Raw genomic sequence first — 21,757 nt, forward strand, 5'->3', positions numbered from 1 at the left:
TATAACAACAAAAGCAGCAGCAGCAGCAGCAACAACAACACATTTTCTTAATTAGCATTAAGTTTTTCCAAATTTAATATTTAAAACATTTAAATAGTGAACTGCTGTAGTGCACAGGCCATTTTCGGAAGGTTGCCTCATCAAGGTATTCAGGCATCTGGCCAAGTTGGGTGAAGATTATGTTATGGCTATGTAAAACTAAATTATCAAACAATATTGCCAACAATGTCAATCTGGAGTCTGCTACACCTGCAGAGTCAACAACTACAGCAAAATTTAAAATGTGCAGCAGAGAAGCCATGGTAGATCAAAATGGGTGACTCTGTGTCATTTCTGTGCAAACTGCTTGGAATTTTGTGCTAGGTTTCCCTCATAGAATCATAGAGTTGGAAGAGACCAGCAGGAAACACCATCAAAGCATTCTTGACATATGCCTGTCAAGCCTCTGCTTAAAGACCTCCAAAGAAGGAGACTCCACCACACTCCTTGGTAGCAAATTCTACTGCCGAACAGCTCTTATTGTCAGGAAGTTCTTCCTAATGTTTAGGTGGAATCTTCTTTCTTGTAGTTTGAATCCATTGCTCCGTGTCCGCTTCTCTGGAGCAGCAGAAAACAACCTTTCCCCCTCCTCTATATGACATCCTTTTATATATTTGAACATGGCCATCATATCACCCCTTAACCTTCTCTTCTCCAGGCTAAACATACCCAGCTCCCTAAGCCGTTCCTCATAAGGCATCGTTTCCAGGCCTTTGACCATTTTGATTGCCCTCTTCTGGACACGTTCCAGCTTGTCAGTATCCTTCTTGAACTGTGGTGCCCAGAACTGGACACAGTACTCCAGGTGAGGTCTGACCAAAGCAGAATACAGTGGTACTATTACTTCCCTTGATCTAGAGACGCTATACTCCTATTGATGCAGCCCAGAATTGCATTGGCTTTTTTAGCTGCTGCATCACACTGTTGACTCATGTCAAGTTTGTGGTCTACCAAGACTCCTAGATCCTTTTCACATGTACTGCTCTTAAGCCAGGTGTCTCCCATCCTGTATTTGTGCCTTTCATTTTTTTTGCCCAAGTGTAGTACTTTACATTTCTCCTTGTTAAAATTCATCTTGTTTGCTTTGGCCCAGTTGTCAAATCTATTAAGGTCATTTTGAAGTGTGATCCTGTCCTCTGGGGTATTAGCCACCCCTCCCAATTTGGTGTCATCTGCAAACTTGCTCAGGATGCCTTCAAGCCCATCATCCAAGTCATTGATAAAGATGTTGAATAAGACTGGGCCCAAGACTTATTCATGATTCATAATATTATGAATTATGCTAAGTGAGAACCTGGTGTATTGAGTTATGATAATATTATGAATTTACAGGGTGCCAGGTTCCCTTAAATTATTGGTTCTAGTACCGGTAGGTTGTTGTTGTTGTTGTTTAGTCGTTTAGTCGTGTCCGACTCTTCGTGACCCCATGGACCATAGCACGGCAGGCACTCCTGTCTTGCACTGCCTCCCGCAGTTTGGTCAAACTCATGTTCGTAGCTTCGAGAACACTGTCCAACCATCTTGTCCTCTGTCGTCCCCTTCTCCTAGTGCCCTCAATCTTTCCCAACATCAGGGTCTTTTCCAAGGATTCTTCTCTTCTCATGAGGTGGCCAAAGTATTGGAGCCTCAGCTTCACGATCTGTCCTTCCAGGGAGCACTCAGGGCTGATTTCCTTAAGAATGGATAGGTTTGATCTTCTTGCAGTCCATGGGACTCTCAAGAGTCTCCTCCAGCACCATAATTCAAAAGCATCAATTCTTCGGCGATCAGCCTTCTTTATGGTCCAGCTCTCACTTCCATACATCACTACTGGGAAAACCATAGCTTTAACTATATGGACCTTTGTCGGCAAAGTGATGTCTCTGCTTTTTAAGATGCTGTCTAGGTTTGTCATTGCTTTTCTCCCAAGAAGCAGGCGTCTTTTAATTTCGTGACTGCTGTCACCATCTGCAGTCATCAAGGAGCCCAAGAAAGTAAAATCTCTCACTGCCTCCATTTCTTCCCCTTCTATTTGCCAGGAGGTGATGGGACCAGTGGCCATGATCTTGGTTTTTTTGATGTTGAGCTTCAGACCATATTTTGCGCTCTCCTCCTTCACCTTCATTAAAAGGTTCTTTAATTCCTCCTCGCTTTCTGCCATCAAGGTTGTGTCATCTGCATATCTGAGGCAATCTTAATTCCGGCTTGGGATTCATCTAGTCCAGCCTTTCGCATGATGAATTCTGCATATAAGTTAAATAAGCAGGGAGACAATATACAACCTTGTTGTACTACTTTCCCAATTTTGAACCACTCAGTTGTTCCATATCCAGTTCTAACTGTAGCTTCTTGTCCCACATAGAGATTTCTCAAGTACCGGTAGGTATCAGAATTTAATCAATGCTTTGGGTATTCACCTGGTGATAGACGCTGGATTTAGCGAAGTATTAAAATACAGGAAGAACCAGTTTCCTGTGTTCAGGAATTGCCTGGGAGATTAGCCATTAACCAAAGGAAAGATAATGGGCCATTAGGAAAGTCAGAGAGAGGGGACGCTCCTCCTGCCGAAAGAGAAGAGGACACTATTTATGTATGCTACTACAGCAGTGAGAATTCTGATAGCACAAAAGTGGAAGACCAGAGAAATACAGTACCAACTAGGAACAATGGCAAGAGAAATTGGTGAACTATGCAGAGCTGGCAAAATTGATGGACAGACCGAGAAAAAGACAACAGTGACTTTGAAAAAGAGTGGGAACCATTTATAATATATTTGCAGAACAAAGGAAGACTATTGACTTAATGGCAGGATTTAAATAAACACTCACATCTTTATTATCAAAGAACACTTAAAAAGATAAAGAAAAGATATAGTGGATCCTTAAGAAACAGCAGTATGAAATAAGGGGAAACAAACCAGAAGTGGAAGTTGGGGGAAGCCCAGGAGGGGAGGGAAGAGGTGCTGTAATATAATTCCTTCAGTAGCACCTTAAAGACCAACTAAGTTTTTATTTTGGTATGAGCTTTCGTGTGCATGCACACTTATTCAGATACAGTGAAATAGGAGTCCCCAGGCACTTAGGTAGAGAAGGGGTGGGGAGGGGGGATCACTCAGAAGGGTGGTGGAAGTGGGTGATTGACTGACTGATAGCTGTTGATGACCGAAAAACGACTGCAAATGGTTTTGCATGAAAAAGCAAGGGTTGAGATGGCTGAAGATCGCTTATCATGTATAATGAGATAAATTATTATAAAAATTTAATTTAAAAAAGGAAAGAAAATGAGGGGGGCATGACTACACTCCAGCTAGAAGGCATTTACGTATATTCTAGTTGGATGTAAGAGAGGGTTGCTGAATGAAAGGTGAGCAGCTACTAGGTAAGAGATGGAGGAAAGTTGAGAAGAGATGGTAGGAGGAAGGCAATTCAAAAAGCCAGGCACCACAAGGAACTACCGTACTGTAGTAGAGAGTGATGCAAGAGACGGGAGATTTGGCTAGGGAAACATGAGGGTGTTAGAATAAAAGGATAGTGGAAAGGAACAAGGGCAAGGTAGGAAGGGAACTACTGGCCTGGGGAACCAAGGGTTAGGCACTTATCAGAAGCCATTAGGGCTCTCCCTCAGTAAATCAAGGTTTGCCATTTGCTGAGTTCTCCAAGTTGCAATGCCTTCATCTGGAATTTTGACCCAAGTGGCAAGACCTCGACTCCATCTTCCAACTAGGGAGCTTACAGTTGCTGATCCTTACCATTACAGAACTATTGGACTGAAAATATTTCCTGAAGAGTTCCCAAGTGCTGTAACTCAAATTAAATAAAAGAATTGTACAGTAGGAAGGGAATCTTTTGCTCAAAGAGATCAAGAGTCCCATGCTCTACCAAATGAGCTATCCCAGCAGTTATATTACTGTTACATTTTATGTTAGTTCTGTTTTGTTGTGCCCTGGCTTTGGGCTCATTGTGAGGAAGGGTGAGACGGAAATATTTTCAAATAAATGACAAAATATGGTAAATGGCAAATATATAAAGTAGTAGTCTTAAAATAATCTAAGGTCTTTGACAAATGCACGTTTCAGGACATTTCACACTCATACGCATGCAAACTTCATGCAGATAATTTACTAAGCCGTTGCTGGAGTCTGGTCTAAAAGCATGACAACATACCAGCATTCCCAAGTTTCAACATTACATTATTGCATTATTCTCCATTCTAGGAAGTGAGTCACAATGCATTGATTTATAGATCTAGGAAAGGGCAGCAGTTGTGTAACATTTTCCCTTAGAACAAACACTTGACCTCATCTCCAGAAACCTGTAGCTTTTACCCCAAGGTCTGTGTTTCAGCAAGTTAAAACTATAAAACTATTCTTTCGGAAGTTTTCACAACCCTTTTTTGTTTTCGCGACCCTACACAATTTGGTGGCATGATTAAGCTTGGTCACTTTTGAACTGGTCTTTGACCGTAATTATAAATTATTATTATTATTATTATTATTATTAAGCTTGGTCACTTTATTGCTCACCTTCAAGTCATTTATGAACATGTTAAAGGCACAGGTCTCCAAACTGATCATTTGGTAACCCCACTCCTTACACTCCTCCATTGTGCTAACTGTCCATTTATCCCCACTCTCTGTTTCTTCTTCCTTGTCCTCTTATGGATCATTAACCAGTTCTCTCTATTTATTCCATGACTATTATTCACGAATCTTTGGGAAGGGACCTTATCGAAAGCTTTTTGAAAGTCTAAGTACACAGTGTCTACCGAATCACCCCTATCCATATGCTTAATGAAACAAAATGTTAGTTAAGACAGGATTTACCATTAAATGGCATTTAATCTAGGTTTCTGGTTACAGTTTACTGTGGCACCTCAAACCTGCCTTGCTAGAGCAAAGCTAAAAACTCATTTTATACAGGTTTAGTTACAGGTAGGTAGCCGTGTTGGTCTGCCATAGAAACAAAATAAAAATAAAATAGAAAAATTCCTTCCAGTAGCACCTTAGAGACCAACTAAGTTTGTCATTGGTATGAGCTTTTGTGTGCATGCACTTCTTCAGAAAAGCTCATACCAATGACAAACTTAGTTGGTCTCCAAGGTGCTACTGGAAGGAATTTTTCTATTTTATTTTTATTTTGTTTCTACAGGTTTAACACTCCAAGTTTCAGCTCCTGAGCTGTAAGTTTCCTATCTTGGCTCTGGCTGTAGGAGTTGCTTACCTCTTTTGGATCTACTGGTAACTCTTAAATCTGTACTTAAGGCAGGATCTGTGAGCAGAGACACAATGGGGAGGTTCTTTCATTTCCTCCCTCCTTTCAAAGAGAAAGGCTTTGTCAACCTGGGAGAGTCAAAAATGGCTACAGGTCTGCCCTCCTGCACGTTTGCTTGGTACATCTACGAACATTTAATATACAGTATGACCTTAAAATTCTCACAATAGCATTGCTGGTGGAGTCAACAATATTGATAGACCAAATATCTGATTTTGCCTAAGGCTGCTTAATATGCTCCTAAATGCTGTAAGCCAGGAACGCAGGAAGCTGCCCTATACCAATGTATACCTATATACATTGTCCATCTAGCTTGAGTTCTATCTTACCCTGACCAGCAGCAACTGTCCATGGTTTCAACCAGGTCTTTCACAGCCCTACCTGGTGGGTACCAAACTGCCGTGTAAGGACAGGGGCCTTTGAAATGTGGGCTGGAAGCCTTTTAAATATGCAAATGACTAAATAAATTATTATTTTAACTAGTGTGCAACTGGATATTTTAATTTCGTTTTTAACATGTTTTAACATGTCATTACATACTCAAAGCCTCCAGGGTAGGGGGCAGAATATATATTTAAATAAATGAATGAATATAATAGCGAGCAGACTCCTGTCTACCTCCGATGCTAATCAAAGCCAGGGTCTGTCGTACTATCGTAAGATGTAGGCCATATTGCAGTCAATTCCTGAAGCGGTTTAGAAGGGACGGTGTCCTCTGAACAAACCGCCAAAACCAGCTTGCCGCCGTTCTTCCTTATCATATCATACACGCACACCTGTGAACCACGCTAAGGCTCCTGCGCATGCCCAGGGTCTTCCCGGTCAACGGTGACGAACCTCTTTCTTCCCGAACTTGCCAGAAATAAAGATGGAGCTTACTACAGCCGTAGCCTTGCGGGAAGAATAGAAGCTGAGGCTGCTGCCCAAATTAAATATGGCCGGTTAAGGAAGTCCCGCCCCCCATACAAACCTATACAGTATATTACCGGTATTTTCTTGGGTGGGTGACCTCCGCGTGCCCCAAGGCGGAAGGTGGAACTTCCTGTTCCGATCCGGGTGAGGACGCTAGTGTGGGCTGGGAAACAACCAGGTGGTCGGCTTGGTTGAGCGCGTTGTCCGGAGAGGCTGCGCCTCATCGCTGTGTAGGGACTTGTGGGCGGGAGGCCGCGCGTGTAAGTGGGACGGGGTGAAAACGGAGGCCGGAGCTGAGGGAGAAGAAGCGGCGAGAAGCAGCAGCAGCAGCAGCAGCAGGAGGCGACGACGACCGCCCGCTCGCCCTGCCGGAAACCAAAACGGAGGGGCCATTGGCTGGGGGATGGAAGCGGAGAAAATGGATGAGAATGAATGGCGATACCACGGGGAAGGCAACAAGAGCCTCGTCGTCTCCCATAGACAGGTAAAAGAAAAAAAAGAGGCGCCGGTCGCCTCTTGTTTCGCGCGCGTCCGAGGTTAGCTGCCAACCGCTCTCCTGAGTCTCGTGCTTAACGGTTCGAGTTTTTTTTTTTACCCCCCCCCCCCGCCTTCCATCCTTAACGGAAATTTTGGCCGGGGCGGGGAAGGAGGGAACTGCAGGCCCGTCAGTTCCTTCCGCTTCACCTCTTCAGGGCTTACTCCGCTGTTTCCCGCTTCCCTTGCCTCGGAAGAGGTGCCCGGGGGAGGCGAGGGAGGAGAGGGAGGACACCCCCGCAGAGAGCTCGCCTTTCTCCTTCATCAGCGGGTGAGCGAAGTGGTCCAACAGCCTCTCCTCCGCCTCTCGCTCCCCTCAGAAGCATACTACCGGTAACGGTAAAATCAGACGCTTCTTCTCTCTCCTCCTGTCACTTTTTCTTTTTTGGGGGGGAAAACATTTTTATACCGTTTTCGTTAAGCGAACGGACTTTGAAAGAAGTTGATAACTTAAAGTATAACAACAAAAAACTGTATAGAGGCAACGAACTGTAATCGCAGTTGATCAGCAAATCAGATCTTCGTTTTTTTGTGGGGAGGGGAGTAAGTTTTGGAAACTCCCCTGATGTATAGGGAAACTCACTGTGTACTGTACATGAAAGATATATAGCTGAAGGCTCCATCCCTGCCAAAATGGGTGCCATCCCCGATTTGTGTGCCGGAGAAGCATTTTATTGGATGCCCATGGTCCTTAATCACACTGTGCCTTAATGTGTGCTGCGTTGTGATAATTCAAGCTGAGTGACTTTCTTTTTCAGTGCTGAAAAGAGCTGGGGGGGGGAGAGAGAAAGAGTATTAAAAGCAAGTTATCTTAAAGCTGACTGGAAAGGGCCTGAGTCATGGTTGAGCAGATCTTACACCTCTGACAAAATAAGTGGGGAAAATGGCTGTGATGTCCTGGGAGGAAGGCTTTTCACTGCACCATGGCAGGAGGAAAAATTCCAAAATGGTGCATATCACTATTTAAAAGTGCTGGTGTGTTTGATACAAATGTCTTCTTTCTTCACACATCAAATGTAGTACATTTTATCAAATGGCAGACTTGCTTTCTAGGAAGGTGTAATCTAATGAAAGCTCTGTGCTATTTGAGATTTTTTTCATTGTGTTTCATCTATTGATGCCCTCCTCCTCCAGTGACAGCTAATGTAGTATAGACCAGAAGACTCATTAGAATCTGTGCTCAACTACAAAGCTTGCTCTCAGCCTAACTTGCTCTCACCTCACAAGGTGGTTATGGGGATAAAATGTGAAGGGGGTATGTGCTTCTTGGAGTAGAATAAAAATGTACATGTGATTATTAATAACTAACTGTACCTGGCCACGCGTTGCTGTGGGTCAGTCAGGGTCCCCGTTTCCCAGGAGAGGCCGATGACATAACGATCCCCCTCTCTCTGTTGCCCCTGGCGTGTGACATCATCTTCCCCCCATGTTACGTGACCCTCCACCCCGATCCCCCCTCTCCCCCTTGTATATAGTATGCACATTTTGGGGAGGGCCTGGGCGGTTCCCCCAGTGGATCCCGGTGGGCGAGGGGGCAGGCGGTCCAGGTGTAGTCCCTTATCGAAGGCGGACATGCCGAGGATGGGGGCGAGAGAAGAGGCGGTGGTGGTGAAGGGACAGGATCCGGCCTCCGGTCTCCCAGAAGGAGTCACCTACCATATGTACATTTTGGGGAAGGGGTGGCCGATTCCCCCGGCAGATTCTGGCGGCCAAGGGGGCAGGCGGGGCAGTTGCAGGTCTTTATCAAAGGCGGACATGCCGAGGGCAGCGGGGAGAGCTGAGGTGCTGGCGGCGAAGGGACAGGATCGGACCCCCACTCTCCCAGAAGTAGCCGCTGGCCACCCACTCCCAGTACCCTTTGTACGGTCGTGCCGGAAGGACACTACTGCATACCCCAAGGCGTCCTGGGAGTAAAGAACCTTAGTATAGCATGTGTTGCTTTGATGTCCAATAGATGACATTATATTTCCAAAAAAACACATTTTTACCTGTCATGGGTGTTACATCTATATAATTTAATAATCTACAAACACTCCCATATTCGATTGGAATGTTGTGTCAAAAAAATCAAAACAATCGGTCAAGAACTTTCGGAGATTTTTGATTTTGTACAAACGGACATTTACATTTTTATTTATATAGATACAGCATTATGGTACCTTTTTTGGGACCAACCAAGAATGTCACAAAAACATGACAGGCTTTCAAGTTCTCCAGAACTTTTCCTTGGGCAAAATTTTGCACAAAGCAGGGGAAAGGCTAATGAGGAAAAGGAAGCAACTTGAAAGAAATTAGGCTGATGCAGCCATGGGGTCAGTTTATAGGCTTGGTTTCAAGATTAATATTGCAGGATGAAAATTTTCCTCACATGTGCTGCTGTGATATATATACTTAAGGTTCTGGGAGAAAGAAGCAATGGCTGCTTTCCATCTCTGAGAAATTGAAGTCTGGCTTGTAACTTCAGGTTGATAAATAAGAATCTAAGCATCCTTTGTCTCCCATTATTTGGCACAACCATAACCGTCTGTTTTAGTGCTCCTAAAAGAAAAAATGATGCTATTGCTGACTTGATACTGAATATATTTGGTGTGTTCTGGGTTTTAGAGGAAGGGTAGTACCTCCCCTCATCATACTTCTTTTGGAGTAGTTTGTTCACCTTTGGTTATCACCCTGCACTCAGCTCTCACCAGTGGCTCCTAGACGCTGCCAGCTCAGCATGCAACAGCAGCCATACCCGAGGAAACGGCTTTGAATAGTTGGCTAAACCAGGTGAGGGTAGCTAATGGATCTCAAAACCTTGGTGATTTAGGAACTTCTCCTGTATGCAGGCACGTTCCAGCAGATTGAGTGGATGAAACCAATAGCGGGCCCAATGGCCAAGAAGGTGGTTTCTGCATGTGCTGTACAGGGAAGTGGGGGACAGATGGGGCTTATCAACATGGGAAGGTATCCCATCTAGGAGAAGGAAAACTTATCCTAAATTTCCTCTGTCTTGAGGGATATTTTCTGGAGAAGAAATCTGGAGTGGAGTCCTTAAGGCGATTAGATGGTACCTTGTACACCTTCTGGCAACTCCTGCAGCCAAGCTGGTGCCAAACATATTGCTCTGCTTTCCTTTGGACCACATCATTGAGGCCGAGAGGGGAGTATTGTTGTCTGGGCAGCCCAGGATTTCCATACACCGTCCAGGCTTGTACCCCAAGGTCACGCTGGTGCTGCTACAGCAGCGTTTTGACTTCACCCCCAGAGGTGTACCTCATTGTCTTTTGAAACAGATGGATACCAACATCTGAATATATTTACCTGACTATTAAAGAATTAGAAATGTGACTTGTGCAAGTAATTGATCCCTGAAACATGGGTCCAGTGCAAATGTAACTCTGCCAAATTGTCTAATCCAGGGGTCAGCAACCTTTTTCAGCGTGGGCTGGTCCACTGTCCCTCAGACCATGTGGTGGGCCGGATTATATTTTTTTTTTTGGGGGGGGGGAAATGAATGAATTCCTATTCCCCACAAATAACCCAGAGATGCATTTTAAATAAAAGTATACATTCTACGCATGTAAAAACACCAGGCAGGCCCCAGAAATAACCTAGAGATGCATTTTAAATAAAAGGACACATTCTGCTCATGTAAAAACACGCTGATTCCCGGACCATCCATGGGCCGGATTGAGAAGGCGATTGGGCCGCATGCGGCCCACGGGCCTTAGGTTGTCTAACTCTGGCCTAATCCTTCCCTCATCTTTTTCTCTTTCAAAGCTGATTGTGGTTAGCATTACAACTAAATTGGCATTTTTAATTTTCATTGTTGTCAACAAATCAGTTAATTGTTTTGAAATCATATCGCAAACTTTGGTTTGGGTTTACTGCGTTTAGCATTAGCTTTATTGTAAATGTAATGCTCATCATAGTTTGCTCAAAAAACAAAGGAGGGGAAATACCTGTGTGAGAGGAGATAAATTCATGTGCCTGCATCAGGGGTGGGGAACCTTTAGTCCATGGGCCTAATTTGGCTTGCACTTGGTCCACGAGTCAGTTTTGGCCAAGCCATGTTTGCCCTATCCCTGGCATGTTTGATATCAGATGTGGGGATTGGACAAAAGGGACTGATGCCTGCAAAGCCCTTTATGCAGTGCCTCTGAGTAACTATTTTAGTTATTTTTTTTGCTCCTCCATTGGCAGGGGTAGAAAAAAGGAAACAGGTGTGTGAAGAATTGTATATTTCCACGGTATGCCCTGAAATATTCTGTCCCTTGCTGATCCTGTTCTTCTTCTCTTTGTAACAGAGCTTGAACATGCACACGGAAAAGGTCTGAGCAGGTTTTGCTGCTTTTCCCTTTTGTGCTCAAAGTTTATTGATCTGCCCAGTGCTGTTCTCACCCAAGTCTCGGTGTATATAATATGCTGAGCTAGTTTTGGTGCAGTGCTTGATGTTCAGCATAGTTGCAGCTCTCTGTTCCCAGCATTTGGATAAGCTGAAGAAGCTAGTTATTAGAATATGAGGCTCTTATCTTTATCTGTGGTGCCAAGATACTTGCATGTGATACCTAAATACAGTTGGATTTTCAGTTAACCAAAGTAATAGCAACAAGGCTGAAAATATACTATTTCGTGGTAGGTTAGTATAACCAAATGCATGTTCATGCATAATGGTGCATATGCGTCTTCTTCTCAATTTCAGCATTAGTTGAACAGCAGTGTGTACTAAAATCTGACATGCAACAGGACATTTGGAGTAGTAAGACATTCAGTGATTATTGTGTTTGGAAATAATGCTAAGCCATGAAGTTCAGTTTGTGCAACTCTGCTGTGCAGACAACTTTTCACTGTCGAAGCTAGAACTTGGGGCTTGTTATTGGCTTCCTGAACATGGCTTGTTTAGGAGAAATAAAGTGTGAATGCTGTCTTTACAGCCTATCACAGAAAGTACTTAGGCACTTCCCTTAAGCAACTGGTTACATAAATATTGTGGGAACTGTGGGATGCTTGCTGGAACATGCATAAGACTGCATGTAAGGACTTATAGCACAGCTACTTCCACAACTTGGTTAATATAAGCACAATAAACAATTGGTATTTATTTTTGACCAGTGAACTTGTGATACAGGGGTCAGCAAACTTTTTCAGCAGGGGGCCGGTCCACTGTCCCTCAGACCTTGTGGGGGGCCGGACTATATTTTGGGGAAAAAATATGAACGAATTCCTATGCCCCACACATAACCCAGAGATGCATTTTAAATAAAAGGACACATTCTACTCATGTAAAAACACCAGGCAGGCCCCTCAAATAACCCAGAGATGCATTTTAAATAAAATGACACATTCTACTTGTGTAAAATCATGCTGATTCCCGGACCGTCCATGGGCCGGATTTAGAAGGTGATTGGGCAGCATCCGGCCCCCGGGCCTTAGTTTGGGGACCCCTGTTGTGATAAAACTGAAGTAGCTCAGTTCCCTTGTATTGACCAACAAATATTTTCCCTCGACCAACAAATATTTCCTCCTGCACCTTAATCGCCTGACAGAACAAAGGGACTTGCAAAAGCATTATTGTATTCCATTTTGGAAAATGATTTTTTTTGAACTGGAGCTGGGGTTTGATATTAGAGGAGCTGTACAGTTTTCTTAATCCAGTTATATTCACATGTTTCCAATACATTGTTAGTCACAGAATTCAATTGTTGTCTTTTTCAAAAGCAGGTCACACTAAATCTCAGAGATCTTCTTTTCACTTGGATGTTGAAAATAGATGTTCGCTTAATTTATAGTATTGTGACTATATGGTAGCTACAGCTTTCTGACAAACTCCTAGTTACTTCAATAATTTAAAAAATCCTTTTTTTAGTAAGATGAACCTAAGGAAAATGTGAGGCATGTGCTAGTAAGCGTACAATAATAGAAATATTCAGGCAAGCATTTTACTTCCATGTAAGCAAATATGCAAGGGAGAGTTTCGGTGTTCTGCTAAGCCCTGCCCCCCTCAGTGCATCACTTTCACCCTGTTTACAGACTTGCTTTTGGAGGGCTGTAATCATGTTGAAAGTTATACAGATTTTGACTTGATCAGTGTTATTGTAACCATATATACGGTAATGTAGAACCGACTGATAGTAATCTTATTAAAATCTTGAGTCTGTTGTTAACCCTATAAATTATTTTTCAGAACCAAATTGCCCTGTAGTACTCCATAGTACTAGTCGGAGCTCAATACCATTCATTAAATGCTCGTTTTTGGCTTTGTTATTTTGGAAACAAGGACAGTATAATAAACTAAGTTTCCCCAGGGACTGTATGAAATAAGAAGCAATTTCACTTCTTGCTGAGAGACAATTTGATGCTGTTTGGTAAATGAGCACCAGAGCTTGACTATATAAACTTTGATTGCTTTTACCCAATGTCTAGGCTTGCTGATTAAATGTTCACAGAACAGGTGGTCTTGAGCATTGCCAGAATTAGTGTTCCCAAGTTAAGGACAAATTCTTGGTGTTTAAAGCTAAGTTAACAATCCCTTTTATTTTAAGGGGTGCTGCAGTAGAAATGAGTATGAGGGATGTATGTTGTGAAGTCTGCTTTGAGATTTCCAAGGGAGCAACATCGTGTGCCTCACTGTAACAGTTCTCCTACACACAAATAGAACATTTTGAAAAGAGGGCTTCATTACATATGCAGCCACTGCTTGAAGATGCTGAGAAACACAAATTGAAGTAGTAGTCTTATTGGACAAGCATATTATCCATTTGTTTGCATCTCTACGATGCGGTGGAAAAACTCATTTCAAACTTGGTCATTAGAAGTACCAACAGCATGTCCCTTCTTCCACATCACCAGAACGATTAGTCCTATAAATCTTGAAAAACCAATCTCAACTGATCATGTTTTGTATTGCATTCTTGGCACAATGTTAGCCTGAACAAAAGCAAGGGAACAATACACACAGCCCTGCTGGTTTGAATAAAATCTGGATTATCAGCAGTATGGTAAACATTTTAACTCTAGCTGACCACAGATGTGGCTTTTGAAAATCCTCCTATTTGGCTGTAAGAAACCGAAGAATTTATTGGAATCTAGTTCTGTTATTGAAAAGTTCATTTACTGTGTATTTTGTTCTTGCACTTTTCATAATATAAACTATTTTCAAAATAGTTTAAACATAAAAATTCTTGAAAAACCTGCAATATCAGTAGAATGTTACTTAGTTGTACAACTTTTAGTCTTAGGCCTGTTTTTGTTTTTTAAAAAAACCTGAAAAACTTGATTTGATTTCAAACCTGGCAAATTCAGTGCCATGTTACTGCAAACAAAGTGAGGAAATCTTTGCTTCCTGTAGCTTTCAGGGAAGTATTGCACATACGCAAGCAAAGGACATAAGGTAAATGAGTTTGAAATAACAAAATTCACTTCTAGTACCTATTTGTGAAATATTTCTATAAGAGCATTTAGTTGGTTTAAGTAACAGCTGACAAACAGTAAGTTTATGCATAGTCGTGTTTACTGTGTCTCCTTAAGGAGAAAAGCTGTAAAATAGATGTGCATGCAACCTCTGTTACTATAAAGCATAGAGGGACACATTATTTATAAAATACCTCTCATGGACTAAAATGAATGTATTTTGTATTAAAGTAATGATCACATATTGTAATGTATTAAAGTAATGACACATTTGTATTAAAGTAATGACACATATTGAAAATAATGCCAAAAGGGTCTGAGATTTGGAGAATAATACAGGTTGCACAAATGTGTATTTTTAAATAATGACTAGGTCTGCAAAACATGTTAAACTTCTGTATTGCCTTTTTCAAAGTTCGATGTGTATAAAAATTCATAAGATAACGTGTCAACAGACACAGAAGGATAAAAGCAGAATAAAAAACACACAAAATTAGTATTATCTTAAATAATAGCTGTCTGAAACACAGGCAGTTATAAAACTTCCTCTTACAAATGTTTAGATATTTCTTTTTTTGGTCTTCAGGCTAAATACATGGACCCCATGTACAGATTTTCATCTTTTTATTGATTCTAGGATAGTTTTTTCTGTTTTCTTGCACAGAAGACAGGGGAGATGTTGAGCTTAATCAAGGCAGGCACGTTCTGATTTTTGAGACAGTCTTTAACATCTGCTCATGTTTCCTGTATAGCAGTTTTTGCAGAAAATAACTTCTAGAGCCTACCTGATCTCAAACCTATCATAGGGAAGATCTATCCTGGTGGCTAGGGGAAATGAATGGCAAACTACAGAGATTCCAGGGAAAGTGCATTCAAAAGGAGGAAAATACAGCAGGCCTTAGGAGCAGGAGCACCGTGATTCCTATTGCCTAGTATCCAAACAACTCATTTATCACTGACTTCACTCAATGGTTAAAATATCTGAGAAACAGGAGCAGCCAGATTGGCTTATTTTACAGAAATTGCTATGAGTACCTGCACATTTTGTTTAATAACTTTATTTCTTGCAGTGCTAGACACTTAAAAAAAATTAAATGAAAGTTCATAGTCTAGGGCCTCTGGTTAGAGCACCAATGAAGGCCTTTGTGGGTACCAGGTTGACGATTCCCAATCTAAATGGACTGCTGATCTGATCCAGTAAAATCAATTGATATGTTTTGTTTGTCACCTGTCAATGCATTGATAACTAAATAAAGTATGCACAGAATACTGAGCAAAAGTATGCTTGCTTCCTCTAAAATCAGGGGCACTACTAAGTACTTAAAGGATTCAGGAACAGGCTTACAACACAAATTTGCAAATTAAGATAGTGGATGGCTGGGATCTTATGGGCACGGCACTTTGCATTGAGCCTAGCTGCCATGTAAACAAAGTAAATAAAAAATAAAAAGGTAGAAAAGGGCAGGAATCCTGAGGCCTGCCACATACAACAGTGCCCCTGCCTAATAGATAAAGTGGTTTACTTGTGCAAATTATTTTCCTGCAATGGGTTGGTACAGCTTGTTTTCCAAATTACAAATCTATATTAATCCACTCATTTTTTAAATTAAATTTCAGTGTTGTGTGGTGCTACGTTTTTTGAAGTTTCCTCCAAATCGAGACAAGGTGAGACAATTATCATTTGTTATTCCCTTTTATCCTTGTTTCCCACCAAAGAAATTTCAACTAGTTCTAGTTTAAAAAGGATAATTAATTTTCATTCCCACTTTCTGTGAGCTCGAGGAGGCCTCAGCATTATTTTTTTTAAAAACCAACAGCAGCTTGATTAAAACATTATCTGAGATCTAAGGGATTTGCAGTCCTTTAATAAGCTGGGCTTTTAACCAATTAGTAGATTGGGATATTGTCAGATCTTGATAAATGTATTTCTTTGATGATCTTGAATGAAAAGCCCTGTATAATAGTAACTATTCATATGAATTATTTCATTGTAATAAGCAAAAATAGCTCCAGTAAAAGAAACAAAGTGAATGCATATTAGTATTGCAGAAGACTTAGGATTTTAGAACACAGTTTGATAATAGGTTAGATCCCCCTGTGGAGAAGTGTCTTTGCTAACTGGATTTTGAAAATCAAGTTTTATGTTGTAAACCTCCCTATGATCTTTGGATGAGGGGTGGTATATAAATTTAATAAATAATAATAAATGCTGGAGTACACTGCTAAAAAGCCGTCATTGTGCCTTTCTCCCACTTCTGCTATTGCCACTCCACAGGGACACAAGCCAGTGTGTGGCTTGTCAGGACGAAGGCCTGGCTGAAGGCCTGGCCTGGGTGCAGTTGCCTCTCTGCAGTGGCAGGAGCTCAGCCACAGGGCATTGATGAGCGGGCCTGTAGTGGCGACACCTGGTTGCGCCCCTTCAGAATTTTGTGCCCGGAGCAATTGCCCCTTTGGCCTTGCTACACCACTGCGTACAGCAAGAATATTTAAGCAAAGTGCCACTTCTGCCATTTAAATTCATTTCTGACTAATATGACATGTGAACCAGACCATTTTGTTTGGTAGCTTATGGTGGGTGTTGTGGACATTACACATTTAAAGTAATATTTTTCAGAGGTTGTTTCTAAGTGGATTTAACTGTTATCTAATTTGTTTTTTAGACACCAGAAGAAATCTTTCAACATCTTCAGAACATAGTATACTTTGGCAAACACATAATGAAGCAGTTTTTTGGGGAGAAGTATGTTCACCATGGGGTAACTATTATTTCTTGTTTCATTTAGTGTTTTCCTACTGTTGTGTTTTCGTTAACTTCTGTAGCCAAGCTGGTTGGTTTGGTTTTTGTATGAAGGAACATTGCATTAAATCTCCATATTTAACTTGCTTTTAGATTGCTCATATAGAACTCATATAGAACATAGAGCAGTGGACAAAATGTCTATTATGTATCTCTAGGATTAGTTGTGCTCACCTTTGCAGCATAGACTGAGCTGTAGAGTAGCAACAGGAGTGTGTGTGTGTGTTTCCTGCGACTCTATTGAGAATCTTAATTCTGCTACTGAAATTTTAAAATACCCAAATTCTGGTTATCCTTCAGTTGAGTGAGGAATGCAGTAAATCTTTATTCCTTTTTTAAAAAAGGTCTTAAAATGTTTATGTGAAAAGGATCTCTGAAGAAAAATGTAACTTGTATACTACTTTCATATGAAAATGTAAACTGTTGCATATGAAAGAATCCCAAAGCTCTATATTTGAAGGAAAAGAGGACCCCCCCATTAGCACGATGCTAATATGCGAGTAGATAAATAGGTAGCGCTACAGTGGAAAGGTAAACGGCGTTTCCGTGCGCTGCTCTGGTTCGCCAGAAGCAGCTTTGTCTTGCTGGCCACATGACCTGGAAGCTGTACGCCGGCTCCCTCAGCCAATAACGCGAAATGAGCACCGCAACCGCAGAGTCGGTCATGACTGGACCTAATGGTCAGGGGTCCCTTTACCTTTATATCAGACTACTGCTTCTTCCAATGAGAACTCTTCTCTGATGTGTATGTTCTTAATGTATTTAAATTCTTTGTATTGTCTGATTCCCTGGGCTCCTTTTATGAAAAAGGGCAGGATGAATGGATAGTTACAAAGCTGACCTATCAGAAAAACTGCCCTACTCTTACAGGGCCATTTTTTATGCTTCCGTATCAATTGATCAAAAAATTTAAAACTGTTCTGGTTGATTGCTGCTTAGATATAAAAGAGCAAATATACAACTCCTACTTAAATATTCAGCAGCAACCTGAATATTTCTAAGAAGTGCATATTGCTTAAGATGGGCGTCTCCTTTGAGTTCAGTGGAAAGCCTAATCAGCCTTGTCTCTTCAAGGAAAGGTGGTGGAGTGCTGGGGACTTTCCACTTAATTTATTATTCTGAATTCCAGCTGGAGTGTTTAATGCTAATGATTAATGACTTAAGGGCTGTTTGCTCCTGACTGATAAACTTAAAATGTAAGACACTGGGACAAGCTGTTAATGTAAATATGAGTATTTCTTACTAGGAATGTGACATAACTTGAACACCGGTTTTTCCCATTTGTCACAATTACGGTTTTATAAGAAGAGTTGGGCAAGATTGCCAGACAAAACTATTCCCCCCCCCCACTATCGGATTGTCATCTAAATTTTTGTCTATTTTTATTCCACCTTTTTACCTAAAGAATCCTCAAAAGTGGCTCTGTTTCAAGTCAGTGCTCTTTCACTTTGTTGCAACTGTGCAATTCATTGTGTAAAATAATGTCTCCTTTTTTCTTTAGGAGGTTGTGCAGCTGTCTTTGGACTTTCTGAAACAGCTTTGTTTAAAGATCCAGTCAGAGAGGCCAGGTAAGGAATTAAAATAATGGCATGACTACTTGCACAAAATATGGAATGTGCCTTATCTGAAATCTGCTTTTTTAAAATACAAAATTGCAAAATGTGTCACACACTTCAATCAGTATTGGAAATACTTTCTTGGAAATATCCTCTGCAATTTTGAGGGTGGTGTGTGAGAGTCTTTACTTTTCCCATTTCCCAAAAGGGGCTGTTATGTGTCCTTAATTCTGGAGGCAGAGTATAGGGGTTGCTTTTCTTAACACCCTCTCTCCTTGGAGACAGAGAAGCAGCTTTGTGCACTGCTCCGGAATGGAGCACCGGAATTCTGGATTGTACTGCTGACTGTGAGTCTCTTTCCTGGAAGGGAAGGGTGAAGAGAATATGTCACATGCTGCCTCCAAAAGTGAGACGTATTCTGGCTAGATATATTCCCCCAGTTATTTTTTGCAAGTGTGTGAGCTCTGTGTTTTCATTTAAGTCTTTCATGTGCACCGGCAGCATAAATGAAATTTGGATGGATTCTGCCCACCTGATTCTCATATTGTCTACTAGTTTCATCTTGTCCAAGGATTTTTGTTAGGGGTCAAAACAGTTTTTGTTCCTGAATAACACTACAAAAATGATTTTTTCCCCTTTGTCTGTGAAATTAATAAAGGTAGGTGCTGCCCTCAATTACCTCTGTCTACAGATGCATCTAAGTTAAGCATAACCTGAATAATTCCCTGTATGCATTGCCTCTATCCATCCATACCCCCCACGGAATGTTTGGAGTTGAGTTTCTGTTTGGTAGCAGGTGTGATCATCTGTTTAACCTGCTGCTAAATTGGGCACCAGTACTTTACTAAAGGAGTGTTTCAATTATGGTGTATATTTGCGTTTGGAGCGAATTGTTTGGCCGTGAAGCTTGTGCTGGTTAATAGTTTAAGGCGGTGTTTCTGAAAAGTTAGCCAGGCCCATGCAAACATGTTATGTCACCAAGATGATAAAGAATATAATCCCTCTTTCAAAATAAACTTGCCCTAAAATAAACTTGTCCTCATTAGGGATAAAAAAATAGTACAATGGCCTATTGTTTTGGTAAAACTGGCACATTTTGTATTTGGATGCAAAATGATACACAACCCGAGGCCTTGCTAAGAAGGAGAAAATTTGCTTAATATTTGAATGTTGGGTCACTTAGTCCTGGTGAAATTCCAGTTCCTGTGATTAATGGAGCCTAATTTTTTTTGCATATAATCCTGTTGGATGAATTATTCACTTCTCTTCTTAGATCTAACAATATTGTGCAGTGTTGCTGGCTCAGATAAATTCTGTTCTAGGTGTCACACCTGTTAAGTTAGCCATTTTCTGTAGCAGATGCAGATTCTTCTGTGGCCAGGTGCATTTACAGGCTTGAATTTCTCAAGCAGCTACTTCACAACCAGTGCATAAAATGACAGTGGTTTTTCTGCAAAGGTTTCAAAGATGTGCTGGTATTCATGCATATAGTTTCAGCAAACCAAATTCTCTAACTTTGGGAAGCATTTGCAAAAGGAAAGTTAAAACTATGCATGTCGAATGTTATAAAACACTCTGGCTAGAAAATAGTTTATGCTCTATTTATAACTGCACTTGACTGAACTTTTCTCTGGCATTTATGTTGCTTTGGAGAAGGGACACAAAACAAAGTTATTGACCTCTTGTAGTAAACTTCATGGAGGCTTTTGACAGAATAATGTTGCCTGCAATTTTATTCTACCCTTCCTTCCTCCAAAGAACTCAGAGCAGCACTTGTAGCCTCAACAATTACTCTGAGGTAGGTTAAAGCTGTTTGTGCCTCATAGTCAGCAGGGACTTAATGTGGGTTTCCCATGTTAAAATATAAAAAAAATTAAATTTAAATTGTATTTTAACCTGTATTTTAACTAATTGTTTTTTCTTTTTTACGTTTTGTTGTGGTTTTGTTGGTGTCAGCCACCCTGATTATTATTATTATTATTATTATTATTATTATTATTATTATTATTATTATCATTAAAGCCCAGAAGCTTAGCCATGGTACCACATTGATTCTTTGGTCAGTTTAAAAGATTTGCTGAACTGCCTCTGGACTTACTGTCCTGTAGATAATGTAGTTATTTCTAAGTTGTAGTTGCTTTTGCAGCATCTTGATACAAAGATGTTAATAGATTATGCTTTTAGTCTAAAGACGGTATATAATTCTGGACTTCAAAGAGATCTTTCTGTGTTTGTGGAAAAATTTACAAAATAGTTTCCAGTTGTGTGAATAACTTAACGGCAGTCCGGTTTAATTAGTGCATAGCTGGTAAAAATCAGAACCTCTTAGATGTTGTATGATGCAAACATTTGTAGTAAGTGTAATCACACTAGCTAAGTGCTTTGAAAATGCGGGGTTTGCTGGACCAATTACGCAATGGAACCATGCCTCAAGATTGTTGGTCCTACTTCACACACATGACTTCCTCTCTGGAATAAAGCCACAAAATACAGTTTCTCATTGCATTTGAAGTGTCCTGCTAGCTTACTGTGGCTGTCCAATTGTCTGTGCACAACAGAGTTGCCTGAATGACTGTGGCACCTTGTGTCTCCCACTACATGTTTATGGGGTCTGCCTTTCTTGCACTTAGTTCAGGAGACATGAGTAAAGAGTGATATTTAATTTCGCTTCTGAAGAAGATGGGATTGGGAGACAATGGCCTTTTCTAAAAGTATTTTTGATGCCTGCTAGAGGGGTGGACTGTTATGAATTAAAGACGCAGGTTGTTTGGGTGAAATGCAGTGTGTTGAATAGCATGCTTGGAGATCCCATTTACTCAAGTTTTTAAATGTTTGGCTTGACTGTGCTGGTTCACAAAAGCCACATCAAAGGTGTTTTCTGCTTACACTCTCAAACATTTGGTGTAGTTCTTCTGTTGGTTGGTTTTATTATACTTATAGGGACGCTTCCTTTGAAGTCCAGAGTAGCTTACACTTGGGCTCTAAGGTAGTTTCACATCCAAGTACTGACTAGACTTTTTAAGGCACGCTTATGTTAAGCAGTGGAACAACATTGTGTGATTTCAGTATACAGTGGTGCCTCGCTAGATGAATTTAATTCATTCCACACGTCAATTCGTAAAACAAAAAATTTGTCTAGTGAATCCCATAGGAATGCATTGAAAATTTATATATATATATATATATATATATATATATATATATATATATATACACACACACACACACACACACACACACACTAATTGAATTTCAATGCATTCCTATGGGAAACCACG

At 40.9% G+C, this 21,757-nt stretch overlaps 1 protein-coding gene across 2 annotated transcripts in view; it reads left to right on the forward strand.

Moving 5' to 3' along the window:
• The first annotated feature begins 6,099 nt into the window (after positions 1 to 6,099).
• IPPK (inositol-pentakisphosphate 2-kinase) overlaps positions 6,100 to 21,757 on the forward strand; it is a 31,693-nt gene continuing 16,035 nt past the window's right edge. For both annotated transcript variants that reach the window (XM_035106191.3, XM_035106194.3), the window contains exons 1-4: positions 6,100 to 6,684; positions 15,744 to 15,791; positions 16,787 to 16,882; positions 18,425 to 18,491. In XM_035106191.3, the coding sequence (XP_034962082.2) occupies positions 6,604 to 6,684; positions 15,744 to 15,791; positions 16,787 to 16,882; positions 18,425 to 18,491 (292 nt within the window). In that variant the 5' untranslated portion in view covers positions 6,100 to 6,603. The remainder of the gene's footprint in view (positions 6,685 to 15,743; positions 15,792 to 16,786; positions 16,883 to 18,424; positions 18,492 to 21,757) is intronic.

The sequence above is a fragment of the Zootoca vivipara genome, chromosome 2 (genome assembly GCF_965207765.1).
Source record: "Zootoca vivipara chromosome 2, rZooViv2.hap1.1, whole genome shotgun sequence".
Taxonomy (NCBI): Eukaryota; Metazoa; Chordata; class Lepidosauria; order Squamata; family Lacertidae; genus Zootoca; species Zootoca vivipara.